This window comes from Acinonyx jubatus, chromosome F2, assembly GCF_027475565.1.
Source record: "Acinonyx jubatus isolate Ajub_Pintada_27869175 chromosome F2, VMU_Ajub_asm_v1.0, whole genome shotgun sequence".
NCBI lineage: Eukaryota > Metazoa > Chordata > Mammalia > Carnivora > Felidae > Acinonyx > Acinonyx jubatus.
The window spans coordinates 15,755,571-15,773,232 of NC_069394.1; the positions used below are offsets into that span (position 1 = coordinate 15,755,571).

Consider the following 17,662-nt stretch of genomic DNA (forward strand, 5'->3'; position numbering starts at 1 on the left):
GGTTGCAAAATTCTAAGTTCACTAAAAAATTGTTGAATCACACACCTACAAAGGTTGAATTTTATGGTATACAAATTATCCCTCAATAAAGCTATTTAAACAACAAGATCTAGGGTCAGTTGGCTCTAGGGGCTATTGTTGCTTTGTCTTGTGCTTGTTTATGTATCATTTGATGTGAAATAGAATCTTCTTGTTACAGCTGTATGCTTTTAAATCAGTGAGGAGAAAGCTACTCAGCGGTGTTCCATGAGGGACAGGGCATTTACAAAAGCAGTAATTCTCATGACTCCTGTTCATGGCATAAGGGGGATGACATCAGTTGTTTTGAATGTATGCAGGTGGTTTTCCAGAGGACAAAGCAAGTAGGGGTTTTCTAGGATAAAAAACCATGTGGATGACATGACACTTTGGTCCTTTGCCCATGGACATCAGGGGGTTACTGCCCAGAGCTTTAACCATAGAACTGGACATTTCGTGGTTCCCCTGTAGATCAGGAGAGAAGAACTCCAGAAGGATGGATTTTTCCTCTTCCATTCTGTCAGCTTTGTGGGGCCTGGGATTTCTATCCCATGCACCTGGGGTTTCCCAAGCTGTCATTGGTCTTCCAGGAGACTCAGGAATACAGCCCCTTCTCTGTTGGTCAGATCCTTTACCATTTCGGTGCTTAAGAACTTGTAAAGACTTTCTGCTGGGCCAGCTCCGCTCTCTTCTGTCTGAATGCAAAGCCCTTCAGAAGCCTTTACCAGCCTCACCTTATCAAGCTACGTGTCTACTCACTCTTCTCATTGATTTCAAATAGTCTCCATTCTGTAGGTCCCTGCTGGAATCAACCAGTAAAACATTTAAGTAGCCCCCCCGCCGACTACCATCCCCCCCCCCCACACATACACGTTTTTCTTATATGGCCTCATTTAATTATCTGGCAGTCTTTTCAGGGTCGACCAATGAAAAGATTCTCTTCCCCTTTTACCAAAGAGCAAGCCAAAACTTAAGGTAAATATGAGGTTAGTACAGCTGATTAGTTACAGTAAAACTTTTAAAGCAATCTTATACTCACTAGTACAAAGTACACTTTTTGTTTTTTAACAACTGTTTAGGCCTCCTGAGGGCAGGGACCATTTCTTTATTTTGTCAAACTGGTAGTGCCCAGCTGAGAGCCTCACGCACACGGTTTGGTGTTCTGCAGTAAAGAAAGGATAAGAAGGCTATAGAAGAGGCAAATAAGCTGGGAACACATACACCTAATCACTCCTTTGTGCTGCCCCATCAGAGAACTAAGATATATTATGACAACAGCAGACAATGAAATAGGACTCATTGGAAGGTGGTGTTTAAAAGCTCCTAATTCCTCACACTTGACCACCATCCTCCTTTTCAGTGGAGCCCTGGTGACGGAGTAATACACAAGGCATCTCTATAGCTGGCTCATTAAATTGGGATGATTGGCATTGACTTGAAAATAAATCCGGCCATTGTGTCAGATAGTAACTGTAAATCAGAATGAGCTATTTATAAATCCCAGGATGTTTGATAAAGCTGACTTTTCCAGGGTTTGCGTACGATGTCAACTCTTTGAAAAATATGGTTCAAAGGGGTTTTTTTCTTTCAGTTTTGTGCCGTGTGTATGTCTTTTTTTTTTTTTTTTTTTTTTTAATTTGAGCAGAATGGCTTTTTGCTCTAATGGAAAATATCAGGCCTCATTCTGCAGTTGGGCGCTAAGGGACTGTTGCACAGGTTTTCCCAGGGATGACTTCCAGCATCTTCCAGAACCTTCTGTCTCAGAGCTATGGTTGCTGAGTTTTAGAGTCACTTCTTCAGTTCCATCTTGAACTCTTTTTTAGTTCTTATTCTCACATTCTTCCTTCAACAGCTCTGCATTCTTAGGAGTGCTGAGTAGAGATTAGATTCATACGTGAAATATTTGGAAATGAGCTTCAGGCTCCATGCTTGATTGTGAGTCCCGTGTGTGTGTGAGTCCTGAGACTGGCTTGTTCTCGTTGTCCTTGACCCTGGCGTGGAGAGGTGCTTCCTCTCCATTGGATGACAGCTAGATCACAGCGCTAGGAACCAGTAGACCACAGAGTGCTCAAGAGGATGTGAGGAACTCAAAATAATTTCTAGGACAGCAAATGAGTGTAGTGACTTCTCCCTGGTGTCAGCTTTGAGGAATTCAGAAGTGCAGTCGAGATAGCATTCTAAGGTTGAAAAAATGGTGTCTCAATTTCATTGTAAATGGGATTTAGGGGGAAAGAGTCACATAGCCAGGATCTGATCTGGCAGTGGGAGGAACATGGGACTGTGTGTCCTTCTGGGCTACCAGTTCCAGTTCTGGGATGAACTTGTGATCTTTTTTTGTTTTAATTAAAAAATTTTTTTTAAATGTCTATTTTTGAGAGAGGTAGAGAGAGAGCAGGAGGATGGGAAGGGCAGGGAGAGAGGGGGAGGATCTGAAGTGGGCTCTGTACGGACAGCAGAAGGCCCAATGCGGGTCTTGAACTCATGACCTGCGAGATCATGACCTGAGCTGAAGTCAGACGCTCAATTGACTGAGCCACCGAGATGCCCCCAGACTAGTGATCTTGAAAGTCAGTCTACTTGTCTCAGTTTTCCCATCTCTAAAATGAATTATTTGAAGTAGAGGATCTCTCTCCAAGATTCCGTCTCCCGGTCCATGTCTATATGCTGTTTTCCTGCTCTAAAATTATTTCCACTTGTACCATAGTTTTTAATGATGGTTTTCATTTAGGTAAAAACACCTGTCTTTCCTCCTTTGTGAAATTTTGCCTGGTAATTGTGTTACACCATCAGGTGTCGTGATGGGAAGACTTGCCAGCATTTACCGAGCGGCGTTGAATGAGCTGGGTGTTTCTGGGAGAGTGCGCTAATATCGGGAAGAAATGCTTCCTAAGGGTGAAAAAAAAAAAAGTAGGCCTGCAAAGCCAGTGGTTGTCCACGTCCAGTAGGGTCATTTCTCCTAGAAGGTTGCATTCAGTTTTCCACAGAGGTTTTAACCCTTGAGCTGTAATGAATTTGCTAGCGTGAGACATTCCTCATGCTTTTGTTATCTGTTTGCATTTTAGGACCACAGTAGTAGCAGCGGCTGCCTTCTTGGACGCCTTTCAGAAAGTGGCCGACATGGCTACCAACACACGTGGTAAGCAGATGGAGGGATGGCGCCCAGCGTGAACCGAGTTCAGCATGTGCCTCTTTGTTTACCCTTGGGCGGCGTCACGAGGAGATACAGCTTAAGTTATCAGAGCTTAGCTGACTCCTAGTTTTCACGTCCTAGAACACTTTGTAGGATTCCACCTATTAGAAGTTGCAAACAGTTCTCCGGACAATGAAGCACGTGAGAAGAACGAAAACTAAAGGAAAGGAACCGCGGGTTAGGCGGGAAGTGGCTGGGCGTGTTAGTTTGATCACTTTTAATGACATGCCGGCTGCAGAGCCTTGAACCGTGTGTCTGGTTGCAGTTTGTTTTTCCCTCCTCACCCGGGTTGTCCTAAGCGTTGCCTTACTCCCTGGGGAGCGGGCAGTGAGAATGCTCGGGTAGACCATTTTTCTGCGAGGAGCCCTCGTGTAAGCGGTGCGCTGTTGCGTCGTATCTGGTGATGTGTCTCCCACATTTTTCTGCAAACCCCTGAAGAGTGTGACTTGGTCGTGTCTTAACTCCCCCAAAATAGTTCTTACGACGTAGCAGGTGTTTAAAGTCGGCTTATGAAATCAATGAACAAAGGGGACTGTGGTGCCAATTTTCAGTAATTTCAGGGACTACTGAATCATACAAAAGAATAACAAAACGTGTATAAAGGAGAAAATGATAGCTCCTATATCCACTACCATTATTGGAAAGACATTACCCGTAACGTGGAGACCTCTGTTCAAAGAGGGGTGCTTTCCTTTTTGTTCCCAGCCAGGGACGCTCTCTTCCCTTTCTTTTTTTTTTGTTTTGCCTTATATTTCTGGGTCTGCTTCTACACTGCCTGCTCTCTTCATTGTCATGGGAACATTGGAAAAGGTGGGTGTTGGGGGCAAGTGTTGAGGGGTTGCCCTCAGTCACACGAGGGTTTAGCTTCTCTGACACACCTCTCTACCTCCAGTGGGTTTCAGTAGGTACCCCTTTACCATAGGTACTTAATTAAATATTCATGGGGCGCCTGGGTGGCTCAGTCCGTTAAGCGTCCGACTTCAGCTCAGGTCACGATCTCGCAGTCCGTGAGTTTGAGCCCCGCGTCAGGCTCTGGGCTGATGGCTCAGAGCCTGGAGCCTGCTTTCGATTCTGTGTCTCCCTCTCTCTTTGCCCCTCCCCCGTTCATGCTCTGTCTCTCTCTGTCCCAAAAATAAATAAACGTTAAAAAAAAAATATTCAAATGAATGTGCAGTGAGGACACTTCTCATTCATTCAAGAAGCCCGAAACCTGCTAATATTTTAGGTACCATTATGGGACCACAAAAACCAATATATTATTTATCCTCCTTGGCCTGGAAGGGCTTGCAGTTGAGTGGGGTGGGGGTGGGAAATGAGATGTGCAAATAAAGGATTTCGGTGTGGAAGTAACATGCGTGGTACAGTACTAGCGATAGGACAGCGTGCTGGGGGAATATCGAAACGTGAGCAATGTACTCAGTTCAGGAGCCAGAGTCCTCCCAGGGGAGGTCTTCTGTCTCCTTATTTCCAAGATGCCAATGGTGTTTCGAAAGGTTCCCTAGGAGAATGTGATGGAGATATCAGAGTGGTGGTTTGAAGAACTTGATCTGGTTCGCCAGCTTGATATGGGTCTTAGCTAGTAACTTTCTTAATCCCTTAAAAGATGATGACCTAGTTGACATGTGTCCGTTATATTCTTCTTCATACGTGCATGTTCTAAACGTTCTATAACCTTTAAGGCAATAATCACCACTGTTAAGTGTTTTTGAGTCTGTTTTATATTTTCTCCAGCGATATCCAGAACTGGACTTGTCTTTCTAGACTAGCCATCGGAATGTGTATTTCTTAAAAGAATTGCTCTACTATTTTAAAGAACTTAGATAGCTGATACTGCATTTTTGAGGCTCTGTGATCCTTAATCAGGTCTTATATTTTAATATTGAATTATTGATTGGACCCTAAAGGATGGAATAAAGCAGCATCCCCTGATTTCTCATAATTGCTTGCATCAAGGAGCCAGGGTTTCTGCAGAGGCTGCTCCCTGGAGTGGTTCTCGGCAGGAAACCAGGGGGACCTGCACATCTCCTGGTTGCAGGGAAGAAAAACAGAGCAATCATCTGTGGGGAAAGAACGCGAATAGCCTCTCTCTGGTGGTGACAGAGGTAAGAGTCAGAGTTTGGAGGTGATGTACTCAACAGAAGACAACTAATGTCACAGTGAACAGACTCTCGCTTTGATATATTTTTAAACCACTTGATTTCAGGTCATTTTTAGCGATGCCAGAATACTTTACATCTCGCCATCTCTAGTGTCCATGTGCACTGGGGGAAAATAACTTTCCCTTGAGTGTGAGAACTCTCCCGTGACCTACAAAGGGTATGGTCGATAACAAAGAAGGTGTATTTTATGGAGATGATAAGAGAGAAGCACGGAGGGGCTTCTTGTATGTTCCATAAGCATCAGAAGTGATTTTTACTAAGTTATTTTTTACTTACAAATTGAAAAACCTGGAACACGTGCTTTTGTTTAAAAAATTCATAGAACAAAATGCGTAAAGTAAAATCCACCCTCCCAGTACCCCCTTGCAGCGACTGGAGTAAGCGTCATATATACTTTTTTTTTTGTATACATAAATGCGTCCGGGAGGAAAAAAGCTAGTTGCAGAACAATATGTAGAATGGTATGTGGAATAAAGTACATCTGGGTGATCTAAAGGTAGCCCATAAGGAACATGTTCTCATGCTTGTACTCCACAGTATATTTTAGTTATCTTTCCACATCCATACCTGTGGATCGGCCTTGTCCTTTCTAGTGCCCAAATGGAATTTCATAGTCTGGAAACAGAAGGATTTTCTCATTCTTCAGTTGATGGAAATTTAGGGTATCTCCATTTATTTGCTTTTACAAGGCACTCAGCAATTGATGCCCACGTATATATCCTTTGGGAGATTTATGTGTGACCTGTTTTTAATAGTGTGTGCATCTCCATGGAAATGATCTATAGAAAATGCTTCAAACGGTTTTGGTCAGCAGCAAATCTACTTGGATTTGATGTCATTACAGACTGTAACTCTAATGTGGTTTGCAGTTTGATATCGGCCCTCTACGAAGTCCAGTTTTTTGCTTAGAGCTTCTCGAAGTGTTTTTTGAGTCCTTCTTGCTGGAAGTGATAGAAGGGAAGTTAAGCGCATCTCTTTTGGTCAGGTATCCAGAATCTCAAGTTAGCATGCCCCTGGTTTCCAAAATACTAGCATTCCATATTATCTCCCAAAGCTCTGAAATTTCTCTATCCTTTTTAGCGAATATTTTGCACTCTCTATTAATGTATTTAGGAAAAACTTTTAAAGCTATTCACTATAAGAGCAAAATTACTCTAGTCATTATATAACTACTGTTAAATAGAATGTGGAAATACATTAGAACTCGATTTTGTTTGTCACACAAACGTGTATAAGTTGGTATTATGATGTGTGTAGGTTAATAATTAAACTATAATGGAATTTAAGGGTTTATTAACACCATAATACATAGTACAGTTTCATGTTTTGTTGATTTTTGCACTCTTGGATGAATATACAGTTTGCATTTAGTATGAAAGTACACCTTTGTATTTAACATGAAAGTACACCTTTTCCCATATTACTGGTCGCAAAGAATTATCGTCTAGGCACTTGCTATGCATGGAATGCCAGACTTTGTGGAGCAGGGTCCCCATCTTCTTCGTGTCCACGATGGACCAGCAAATGGCCTATTATAGGAGTTGAGAAATGTGTGAACTGACTGGTATGCAGTTGTCTGAGTTACTTAAAAATAAAAAGAAAAGGACTACCGGGTTGTGTTCACGTGCTTCTCAGTCTTGGGCAGCAGAGGCACCATATTGGGGGAATTGCACTCCTGCGCCTGAGTGTGCCTTGCACACTGGGCCCTGCTCCCTGTTTCACTGGAAGGCAGGGGTACCGAGCTGATGAGACCCTCCGCCTTAGCACTGGCCCTGCGCAGCACTGCATTGTTTGCTTATGTCAGCAAGGGCCTTTGAAGTGCATAATGCTATGTGACTTTCATTTTTGGCTGCCTCTGTGTGCCTGGGTAATTACTTTATAGCTCTGAAAAACCATCTCAGGGCTGTTTAGATAATGATCCACCAAACCCAGAGTGAGGAGTTTTAAGATTTTATGAAGAAAGGAAATGGATCCCCAGCCGACCAGATCATCTTTAATGTCCAAAAGCCTTTGTACATCACTTAAAAAAGTGGGCGTGGTTTCGAGATTGGAAATCATGATAGCGAACCTTTATTGACTAGTAATGTGGGCGGGCTCTGTTCTAAGTACATCACGTATGCGGAGTCAATTCTCACAACGGCTGGTGAGATAGGTGCTCACGATCTCCATTTTAGGTGATAAAATCGGGATGAAGAGAACTTGACTTAAACCAAAGTTACATGGCCAGTTAGTGGTAAAAGGAGTCTGGCCCAGAGCCTAAAATTTGACCATTAAATTACAATTCCTTATGTAAGGAGCTCCTGGATTTAGTATAAGCTTATATTTGCTTTTCAAGTTACTTGATCCTGAATGTACTAAAAGGATCTGTGTAGCACCTTGGAATAACCAAGATTGGGAGCTGTGATGCCCAGTTGTGTCTTCTGGCTTTGCCAACTATGCCACCCTGAGTAAATTACAGTAGCGCCCCCTTGTCCACGGGGGAATATGTTCCAAGACTCTCAGTGGATGCCTGAAACTGGAGATCGTCCCAAACCCTGTATAGACTGTTTTTTCCTATACATACATACCTATGATAAAGTTTAATTTATAAATTAGGCACAGTAAGGGTCATCTGGGTGACTCAGTCAGTTAAGCGTCAGACTCTTCATTTTGGCTCAGGTCAAGATCTCATGGTACGTGAGTTTGAGCCCCACCTCAGGCTCTGCGCTGACATCACAGAGCCTGCTTAAGATTCTCTTCTCTCCTTCTTTCTCTTCCCCTCCTCCACTCTCTCTTTCTCAAAATAAATAAATAAAAACAGGCACAGTAAGAGGTGAACAACAAAAACTAATAATAGAACAATCCTGACAATACGCTATAATAAAAATTATGTGAATGTGGCCTTTCTGTCTCTCAGAATATCTTCTTGTCCTGTACTCACCCTTCTTCTTGTGATGATGGGAGATGATAAAATGTCTACGTGATGAGATGAAGTGAGGTGAATGACGTAGGCACTGCGACCTAGCGTTAGGCTGCCGTTGGACCTTCTGACGCTTTGTCAGAAGGAGGGCCATCTGCTTCTAGACCGCCGCTGACTGAGACCACGGAAAGCAAAACCATGGATAAGGGGGAGAACTACGGTATATTTTGCTTTTTGGGCTTTAATTTCCCCAACTATAAAAGGGGTTTTCCCGGGACATAGAGTCCTGGATGGTCACAAGTCCTCTTTCTTAGTTCTAATATTCAATGGTTTTAAACCTCATTTGGTCCTATTAAATTCATAAAATATGAATGAAGTTGGACAGTCTAAATTCTCTCCGCAAGGCTATCTTTAGAGTTTCCAATTTTTGCTCTGGAGTCAGGAAGTGGAGGAAGCAAAGTTAAGCACAGGACTATGGAGAAGGGAGGGTTAGAAGAGAAAAATAAGGCTCCCCTCCCCCACCCCAGACCTGCTGCTGCTGCGTGTGCCCGAGGGCAGGTGGAAGGAAGCTGGAACTTTTGGACCACCACCTAGATCCAGACTGTTGGGAGATGTGCCTTAATCAGGGAGCCTGGGTTGCCAAGGTTCTGTGTGTCCGTGAAGAAAACCTCTGTGGCTTAGTGGTTTTTGCAAATATGTTGCGTGTGTTTAGTATATATTTTGTTAAATGCCAGGGTCTCCGCATCTGGCTGCGTGGATCATAATCACCCAGGAAGTTTGTTTCAAAAGACAGATTTCGGGGCCCTGCCTGTGGGATCAGAATAACTGGGTAGGACCTGGGAATCTCAGATTTTTTTAAAGTTCCTCAGGAGATTTTACTCCCCAGCGAGGTTTGTGCCTCCTGCCATAAACCACCTGTCCGGGGCCATCTCTGCCGGGGGCTGGCACTTCTACCCACGAAGAAATGCTCATGGCCCCCTGAAACTCTTAAGACCTTTGATCTGTGTCTGCTGGACATGTGCATTCCAGATCTGGAATGTCCTTCTCATTCCACCCCGTCCGCCTCCTTGAGATGCTTGAGGATTTGCTGCTCGTCTTCCAAGAGCCGGGTAAACAGTCACATCACCAGTGACACTTTTGCCCACAAGGTAGAGTGAGACCTCAGGCCTCAGGACCTCTGTGGTACCTGCTGCTGCCGGCAGGTGCACCTCACTGTGTCCTTACCATTTCCCCACCAGAACACAGGCCCCTCCAGGATAGGCCTGCACCCTGCTCCTCTCTGAGGAGCCCAGGCACCTAGATGCCCAGTGTCTGGCATTGGGCCAGGTGCAGACAGCGTCTCAATGAACGACCGAGTGCGTGTCGCAGTTACCACACTCCCACGGTGCCCTCGGTGGATCTGGGTGAGGAGGGCTGTCCTTGCGGCCGGTGGGAGGCTAGTTGGGTGGGATCTTGGTCAGATTCCACTTGGGGATTCAGAATTCAAATTTTGATGACCCCTCCTTGAGGTCGAGTCTGGTGGAATGTGTGACTTGATATTTCAGTAGCTGAAGAGGGCCTAGCAATTCCTCGATGCAGTCACAGGAAGGGGCAGGTGGGTGAAAGACGGAGCCCAGGGAAGAGCCGGAACCTTCCCTTCTAGGAGAGGAGGTCCTGGGAAGCTGTTTTCAAGAGGCAGCCAGACTGGTTCTGTTTGCCCCCAAGTTTTATTTTAACTAGGTTGTTTGGAATTTCACTAGCCCTTAACTTCTGGATTGACTTTGGTGTTCAAGTCAGACAGACCCTTTCACGTAATTAGAGCCTTATGATTTCTACCTAGGAAGCTACTTAGCCACAAACCGGAGGTGGAAGAGGGAATTAATTATTTTTAAAAAGTCATAAAGCCCTTCTCACAGGCCTGGAACTGAATATTCTTTGAATATGACCTTAAGGGAATGTCGACAAACTTACTCACTGATTAAAAATAAAGATGTCTAAAACTGCAATCTGCTAATCTCTAGATATGGCTGTGGATCATAAACTATTATTTTTGGTTGTTGTCTTTGGGATTTTAATGCCTTTAGGAAAAGAGGGAACTTACAAATATTTGAGAAACGAGCTTAGTTGTGATTTTTCTTTAAGAGCTGAGCCTTTTTCTAAAAAAAAAATTCAAGGATCATATATTAATTTTTCTGATGATCTTATTCTGAGGATTTATAGATAATAGGAGGAAAAAAGGAGTCTGGCATAAAGCATCTGTGGAGCCTGGATAAAAAGTTTTGTGGAAACCTGGCAGGGGTTAATTTTGCTTGGAACCTGTATATGGCTGTAGTTGGGGCACCTTAGCTCTGATTTCCTGGAGCCGGGCATGTCTTTTTTTTTTTTTTTTTTCCAACGTTTATTTATTTTTGGGACAGAGAGAGACAGAGCATGAACGGGGGAGGGGCAGAGAGAGAGGGAGACACAGAATCGGAAACAGGCTCCAGGCTCTGAGCCATCAGCCCAGAGCCCGACGCGGGGCTCGAACTCACGGACCGCGAGATCGTGACCTGGCTGAAGTCGGACGCTTAACCGACTGTGCCACCCAGGCGCCCCAAGCCTGGCATGTCTTAAGTGCCTGGGAAACAGTTGCTGATTTGTTGAAAAATTTCATAAGACAAAACACTTCCTAGCGTACAGGGTGGATGGACCAGCTGCTGTATTCTCTCGTATTTTTAAACATGAGTTTAGTGCTGTATAGAAGATGACCTAGAAACTCTCCACTGCTTTTCATTTTCAGGGTTTTGAACTTGATTTTGATTCACATGAATTATGCTGGGGAAACCCTAAGCAAATTTTGCCTCTGCTGGTAGTTGACATTTTGAATTCTCCCTGCTAGGATGCTGGTGGGTGTGGTGGGGAGTAGAACAGAGCTCGGAAGAATAAGAACATTTGTATTTGGCTGAAGTGGGAAATTGGCCCGGCAAAGACAAAGTCACCTTTTCTCTCGAAGTTCTTTTTTGTTTGTTTTCCCTTTAATTGCAGGCCCAGTGCCAGGACTCGACGGCTGTCGTGTATGCCGTGGAGTCCTGGCCCTGTGGAGCCTTCAGTCGGGGCCAGGCCGTTCTGTGTGATGCTGCAAATGTTCTACCTTTCCCTGTCCAATGTGGGAGTTACAAGCCACACGTGGTCATTGAGCACTTGAAATGTGGCTGGTGTAACTGAGGAACTGAATTTCTCATTTTTTTGGAATTTTAATTCATTTTAATTATATATAACTTGCAACTTAGCTGAGGGCTGTGGTGGTACCTCAACCTTGGATAGCTATGGTGTTGCTTCAGGAACTTGTCAGCTTCTCAAGCCACTCCATACTTAAATGTGTACATGTGGAGGAGTGCGTATACATCTGTGTTTGTATTTAATACCTCTTGTAGTCTCAATCTTACGTGAAGGACAAATGAAAAATTTCTAATTTGCTGCTATTTATGATAATATTCAACCTAGCTAAAAAGTGTCGCCTATTCTGTAAACAGCTTCGGGATGTAAGTTCTCCATCTCCTAAAGAGATTTTGGAGTTGTCTTTGACTTACTAAGAAGGGACATAAAAAAATATAATGTCTTTTTAAGTGGGTTCATAAATGCACATCCTGCTTGTGGGTTTCATTATTTTGATGCTTTTCCACTCTGATAGACCTTGCGTCGCTTTAATTCGTGACCACAGTACATTTAATCCTACATATTCTGCTTAGGACAAAACAACTTTTTATTTTTTAATTTAATTTTTAATTTTTTAATTTTTAGAAAGAGTGCATGAGTGGAGGAGAAGGGCAGAGAGAAAGAGAGAAGGAGAATCTCAAGTAGGCTCCATGCTGAGTGCAGAGCCCAACATGGGGCTTATCCCACAATCCTGGGATCATGACCTGAGCCAAAATCAAGAGTCAGACACTCAACCGACTGAGCCACCCAGGCGTCCCAAAACAACATTTTAAAAATGGTCTTATGAATGTGGAGTTTGTCTTACCATTTTCCATTTTTAAAAGTGATTTTTGTTTAATTTGCTTTATATGACCGTCAGACAGTAGGAAGGCATGGGTATTTTTAAGTCTTTTTTTCTTTTACAAATTACACCGGAGGTAAGGACTCAAAGGAATTCATATGTTTATTAAGTATCATTATTTTATGAATTAAAAAAAATCTTCCCTTTTTTCTCCCCATTTTTTGCTTGAAGGCGTTAAGAGGTAGGTGCTAATATCTGCGATTATTTTGGTGAGCACATTCCCATTTTCCGGTAGGTTTGGGATCATGAACCCAGCCTTGCTGGTGATACGGTGAAATCCCTCCTTTGTGATCCTGTTGATGTTTTCTCGATGTTAAAACTGGTGCTTGAGAACAGTACAGTTTCCCGCTCTACAAGTGGCCTTTCCTTATTGATCTTTGGTTGGGTAGCAACAGTTGCCAGGGATGGGGTGTCTCATCGTGGTCAGCCAGTGTCCTGCCTGTGCAGTGTCTGGCTTTTCACTGTCTTCCCAAAATGACACTTGAAACGGTGGTTAGTGTGCGTTAGCCTGAAACACACTAACCTGAGTCCCACTGTAAGGGAAGCACCTCCTGGGTTTTCCAGAGCAGGGAGTCCCCAGAATCCTGAAATCCTGTAACAGGGAGAGCCGGGGGTGTCCGAATTCCACACCCGAGCCCGTGTGTCCTGTTAAGGCTCCTCCTACCGCTAACCAAGAGAAGCACCCGTTCTTGCTCAGTTCGGTGGTGTCACCCTGTTTTGCTCCAGTGTATTTGCCCAGATGATGCTTGAATATGATGTGCGCTGTGTTCTGTCTAACCTCCGCAGCCTTAATAGACGCTGGTGAACGACACAGTGATGGTAGTGGCGGCAGCGGGGAGGAAGGTCCAGGCGTGGAGAGGATGTGTGTTTTTATGGGTGACTGGGTCGATCTGTGCAGCGTTGTTATTTGTGTCGTTAGGCAGTTTACATAATGAAGTGGTTTGCTCAGCAGTTCTATCCCTTCCAGCTTGCTGGGCTGTCTGCGCTTCGTACACAAGCAGTAAGGACTCTCCCCCCTTGCCCTCCCTCCTCTCCGTCCTAATTCTTTCCTTTTGCTTTCTGTTTTGGCTTAATAAGTAATACTCCACCCCATCCTGCTGCCGCACACAAATGTGCCGTTGTTACTTCGGTAACATATGGATTAGCATTCGTGGAAGGATGCAATTATCTTAGTTCATACAGATGAGGCAATTTTTTCTTTTTTTCCTTTTCCTTTTCCTTTTTTCCTTCTCCTTCTCCTCCTCCTCCTCCTCCTCCTCCTCCTCCTCCTCCTCCTCCTCCTCTTCCCAACAGTGCTTTTTTGTGAAAGATCATTTGCCTTAGAGTCGTGAACTTGGTTTGGTCTGCCCACCTCAGATAAAAATAACCGTTTGGAATGTATGGTGAACAAACGTGAAGACACTTGAAGTTGTCGAAAAATACTAGTGAGTCTGTTCTGCCTGATTGATTGCGTGGCTATCTCTTCTCCCCTCCCTCTGATAAAGCCCCCGCCTGAAACTTGCAGGAGATGCGGAAACTCTTTGAACTAAGGTTTTCACTTTGGGCACATGTGCTCTGCTGTAAGGGAAAAAAGCTGATATTGGGAAATCACTCAGAGAATAAAGACTATTCAGAAGGATACTCTTCCGTCCCCCAAATCTGGCCATACATTCTTCTGATACATTTTAAAGAAATTAGATTTTTATACACTACCTTTAGAAACCTATCTCTGGCCTGAATTGAGAATTATCTGGAGTTTGTTCTGTTTTGTTTTCTAGCCTAACCCTGTGGTCTTTGATTTTTAAGATGGTACAGGGTTTTTTCTTATAGACCATCTAGTGTCTGGTGGGACTTTTTCATTTTCATGGGGCACGCTGAATCTCCTGGAGGGGAGATGAGATCACTTGCCCAAGTCCACTCAGCTCAGAAGGAGCTCCTGGGGAGGGTTCTTTCTAGCACAGGGCTTTCTGTCTCTTGGTTTCCTCTGAAAGCCGCATGGCAATCTGCTTGTTCACTCTGTCCCTTGGTTTAATGCTGAGGGCACTCAAGTAGAAAATAACATGGGCTGTGAAAAAAAAAATCTCTTCTGTGCTTTCAGTCGATTATTTGTAAAGATTTTTGCTCACTTATTTGTTTCTGCGGGATCCTTGGTCAACTGGTTTTCCAAAGCCATTTTCCACTCTTTCAGTCCTTCATTTTTCTATGGAAGATATTTTTGTTTTCTTTCAGCTCTGTGTGTGTGTGTGTGTCTGTGTGTCTGTCTGTCTGTCTGTGTGTGGGGGGGCTGTTTTGCTTATATTTTAAGCGAAAATATATTGTTATATTTGACATAAGCCCATTTATCTGTAAGAATAACTAGATTTTTTTTTGTCTGCGTTGTCTTAGTTTTGCAAATTATATCTCCATCCGTGCGTGCGTGCACACACACATGCACCCGTGTGCACACACAATATGTTTTTTCATTCCCAAATGTGTAAAATTGCCACGGGACTCTTCTTTCTTGTAAAAGATACTGCTGTGGAAATCTGCGGCATTTCTGCTGTGTGTGCCAGGGCCCAGGGACCCTGGTTACCATGGAAACTAATATCCAGCCACTGGGTGGTACCTCTCCTTTAGAGCTGCATCTGAGCGCATTTCACAGTTGAGTACAATGCTGCGTCTTCCCCCTTTAAAATAAGGAGAGGGGGGGAAAGGCTGAGTGATTACAAATTTTTTAAAAAATGCTATTTCTGCTAAGGCAGAAAGAGACCTCACTAGGTACTGTTTCCACGTGATTGTCAGTAGTAGGATAGCACAGTTATCCAAAGGTGGCCAAAGGTATCTGCTAAAATACAGAAGAATTTTGGAGGAGATGGCCAAAATGGAACCTTCTTCCCGTTCTGGTGATCTGCAAGCTTCTCTTTGGGAATGATGGACAAGCTGGGCTGACGTGGGCTTCAGCTTGATTTGTTGGAAAGGCTTGATAGCAGACAAAAGACCTTCAGCTTTGCGCATGGTCCCCCCTTCCTGCATTTCCTGACCTCTCTCTCTCTCAGAACCTGCCCAGAGAACCGGATCAGAGATCCTGGAGAGCTTGCCCAAATTTTAGCCCTTGAATTGCCATTTAAGCACGCGGTTGCCATCTGTGCTGGTTGAAAGGCGGATGCTGATTATGAGAGCAATACTTCATTTGGATAATACGGTTTAAAGCCAAGTGCAAGATGGCTTGTATGAGAACTGGAGGAACTCACGAGCCATCTGCACCTACCCCCTGACCTCCCGGTTGAGGCCCATTGGTCAATAATGGTGACAGGTGGGGCCACATCTGGGAGATGGCAGATACCCAGCCCCGGGTTCCCACTGCCTGTGAACAGATTCCTGCTGCATGACATTGAAGGAGAGTAAGGTTGACCCTAACCTTGTATAGATGGACACCTGCTGCTCTGACATTTGTTTTTCCAAATGTGTTTGTACAAAGCAAATACTGGGTGTGTATGTCCTTCAGAAACAGTGGGATACCCCAGAGCCTTTGCCTGTCACAGGTGGTGGGGATCTTAGTCCAGCCATGGCCTTGGGGATTGACTAAGGCCCCCCCTACCTGTTGAAACACTCAGCTGGCCCCTCAGCTGCTTTATCTTGGAGAGAGGAAGCAACCCCATTTTGCAAACAAGGGCAACCAGCTTGGTGACTTGAAGTGACCAGGTTCACGTGTCACAGGACTTTGAAGCAGCAGAGCCTGGAACGTATATCCGCTCTGTGCTCAGTCTCCCATTCTTTCCACCTCAGAGGTCAGCTGTATATATAGAACGACCTCAGAATTTAGACCAGCGTTTCTTAATCTTGGCACTATTGACATTTGGGGCTGGAAAATTCTTTGTCATGAGGACCGTCCTGTTTGGCATCATCCCTGGCTCCCATCTGCCGGTTGTGAAAACCAAAAATATACCTAGACGTTGCCCAGTGTCCCCTGGGGGTTCAAACTGCCCCGGTGGAGAAGCACTGAGCCCGGCTTTTCTGGTGTTTTAATGGATGTGGCCGTGCCTGTTCCTGAGGCAGTTGTGGAGAGCTTATTCCACGTAAGGTTTGAGGTTATTTATAACCACGTCTTGATTTTAGACATTTGACAGTCCGTGTAGTTGTGTCACTTGAGAAACGACCCCTGTGCTCAGTTGTGGATAAAATTTTGTGAAGAGTCCCTATCTTACCAAAGAAGATGGCTCCTTTTTAGCAGAAGGTCATTTCCCAGTGTGAAAATACGCGTCGTATTTTTAAAAGATTAAATCTAATAAGAACAGTGATGGAAATGAACGGAGGGTCTTCGTTCCTGCCTCCTTCACAGAGAGGTGGCTTGGCCAAGGCAGAACCTGGGTCAGGAGGCTGGCTTGAGGTCCGTGCTGCCCGGTCACAGCTGTGTGGCTTTGGTGGGTCTGTCCGATCACACACACCTTAGCTTTGTCATCTGTTCAGGGACGTTTGGATTGACCGTGCCTTCCTGTCAGGGTGATCATGGAGCTCACACGATGGTGTGGCTGGAAAAGCCCCAAACGGCTATGACACAAGGTCATGTGCTCCCATCGGACATAATTTCTGGGGGTCCTGCCCATGTCAGACGGGTGTCTCCTCGGCTTCTTCTTGGACACCAGTGCTCGAGTCTGATTCCACCTTTGCTTGCCCTGTCTCCTACCTCTCTGTCCCCAACCTCTGCGCATCCATCTAGACCATTTACGGCCCTGTTTTGCCCCTCGAAAGACTTCGGACATTTAAAAATTTCCCTTTATTCTCTGGGCTTTGTTATTATTTTGTTTAGCACTATTAGAGTTTGTTTATAAATGAATAGTCACATATTACAAATATTACATGTAATTATAAGTATTATTATTTTATTATATTGCTATTAGATTTGGGGTTTTGTAATGGTAACTCGAATCCATTTCTCTTTTATTTTTTATTTTTTCAAGCTTTACTGAAGCATGATTGACAAATAAAAACTATATAATTAGTCTGTGTTTTTAACCTAAGGTGTACAACATGATGATTTCATATACTTCTTTATTGTGAAGTGATGACCATAATTAAGTTAATCAAGGAACCCATCACCTGACATAGTTACCATTTTTTAAAAATGAATTTTGAGATTTTTAGTTGTCTCCTGTGTGCCCTGGGTCAATGGAATCTATCACTGTCTTTGCCTTGGCAAACACTCGCAATGTTCCTTTCCTTCCCTCACGCAGACCCTGGCTGATCCTGTAAGGCTTCTCTCCGGCCATTTCGCCTCTGGGAACCCTTTTCTCGGTCCTGAAGCGGGTTAGAGGCTGCCCCGCTTTGCTCCAAGCCCAGAACCTTCACTCTGCCTGGCCATCACCATTATCTTACTAATAATCTGTGAGCTTCTTCAAGGCAAGCACTCCCCCACTGATGACATT

The 17,662-nt window shown here is 44.2% G+C and overlaps 1 protein-coding gene across 11 annotated transcripts in view; it reads left to right on the forward strand.

Annotated features, from left to right (window-relative positions):
• MTSS1 (MTSS I-BAR domain containing 1) overlaps positions 1-17,662 on the forward strand; it is a 164,113-nt gene that overhangs the window by 25,121 nt on the left and 121,330 nt on the right. For all 11 annotated transcript variants that reach the window (XM_027063928.2, XM_027063931.2, XM_027063926.2 and 8 more), the window contains exon 3: positions 3,081-3,154. In XM_027063928.2, coding sequence (XP_026919729.1) covers positions 3,081-3,154 — 74 coding nt within the window. The remainder of the gene's footprint in view (positions 1-3,080; positions 3,155-17,662) is intronic.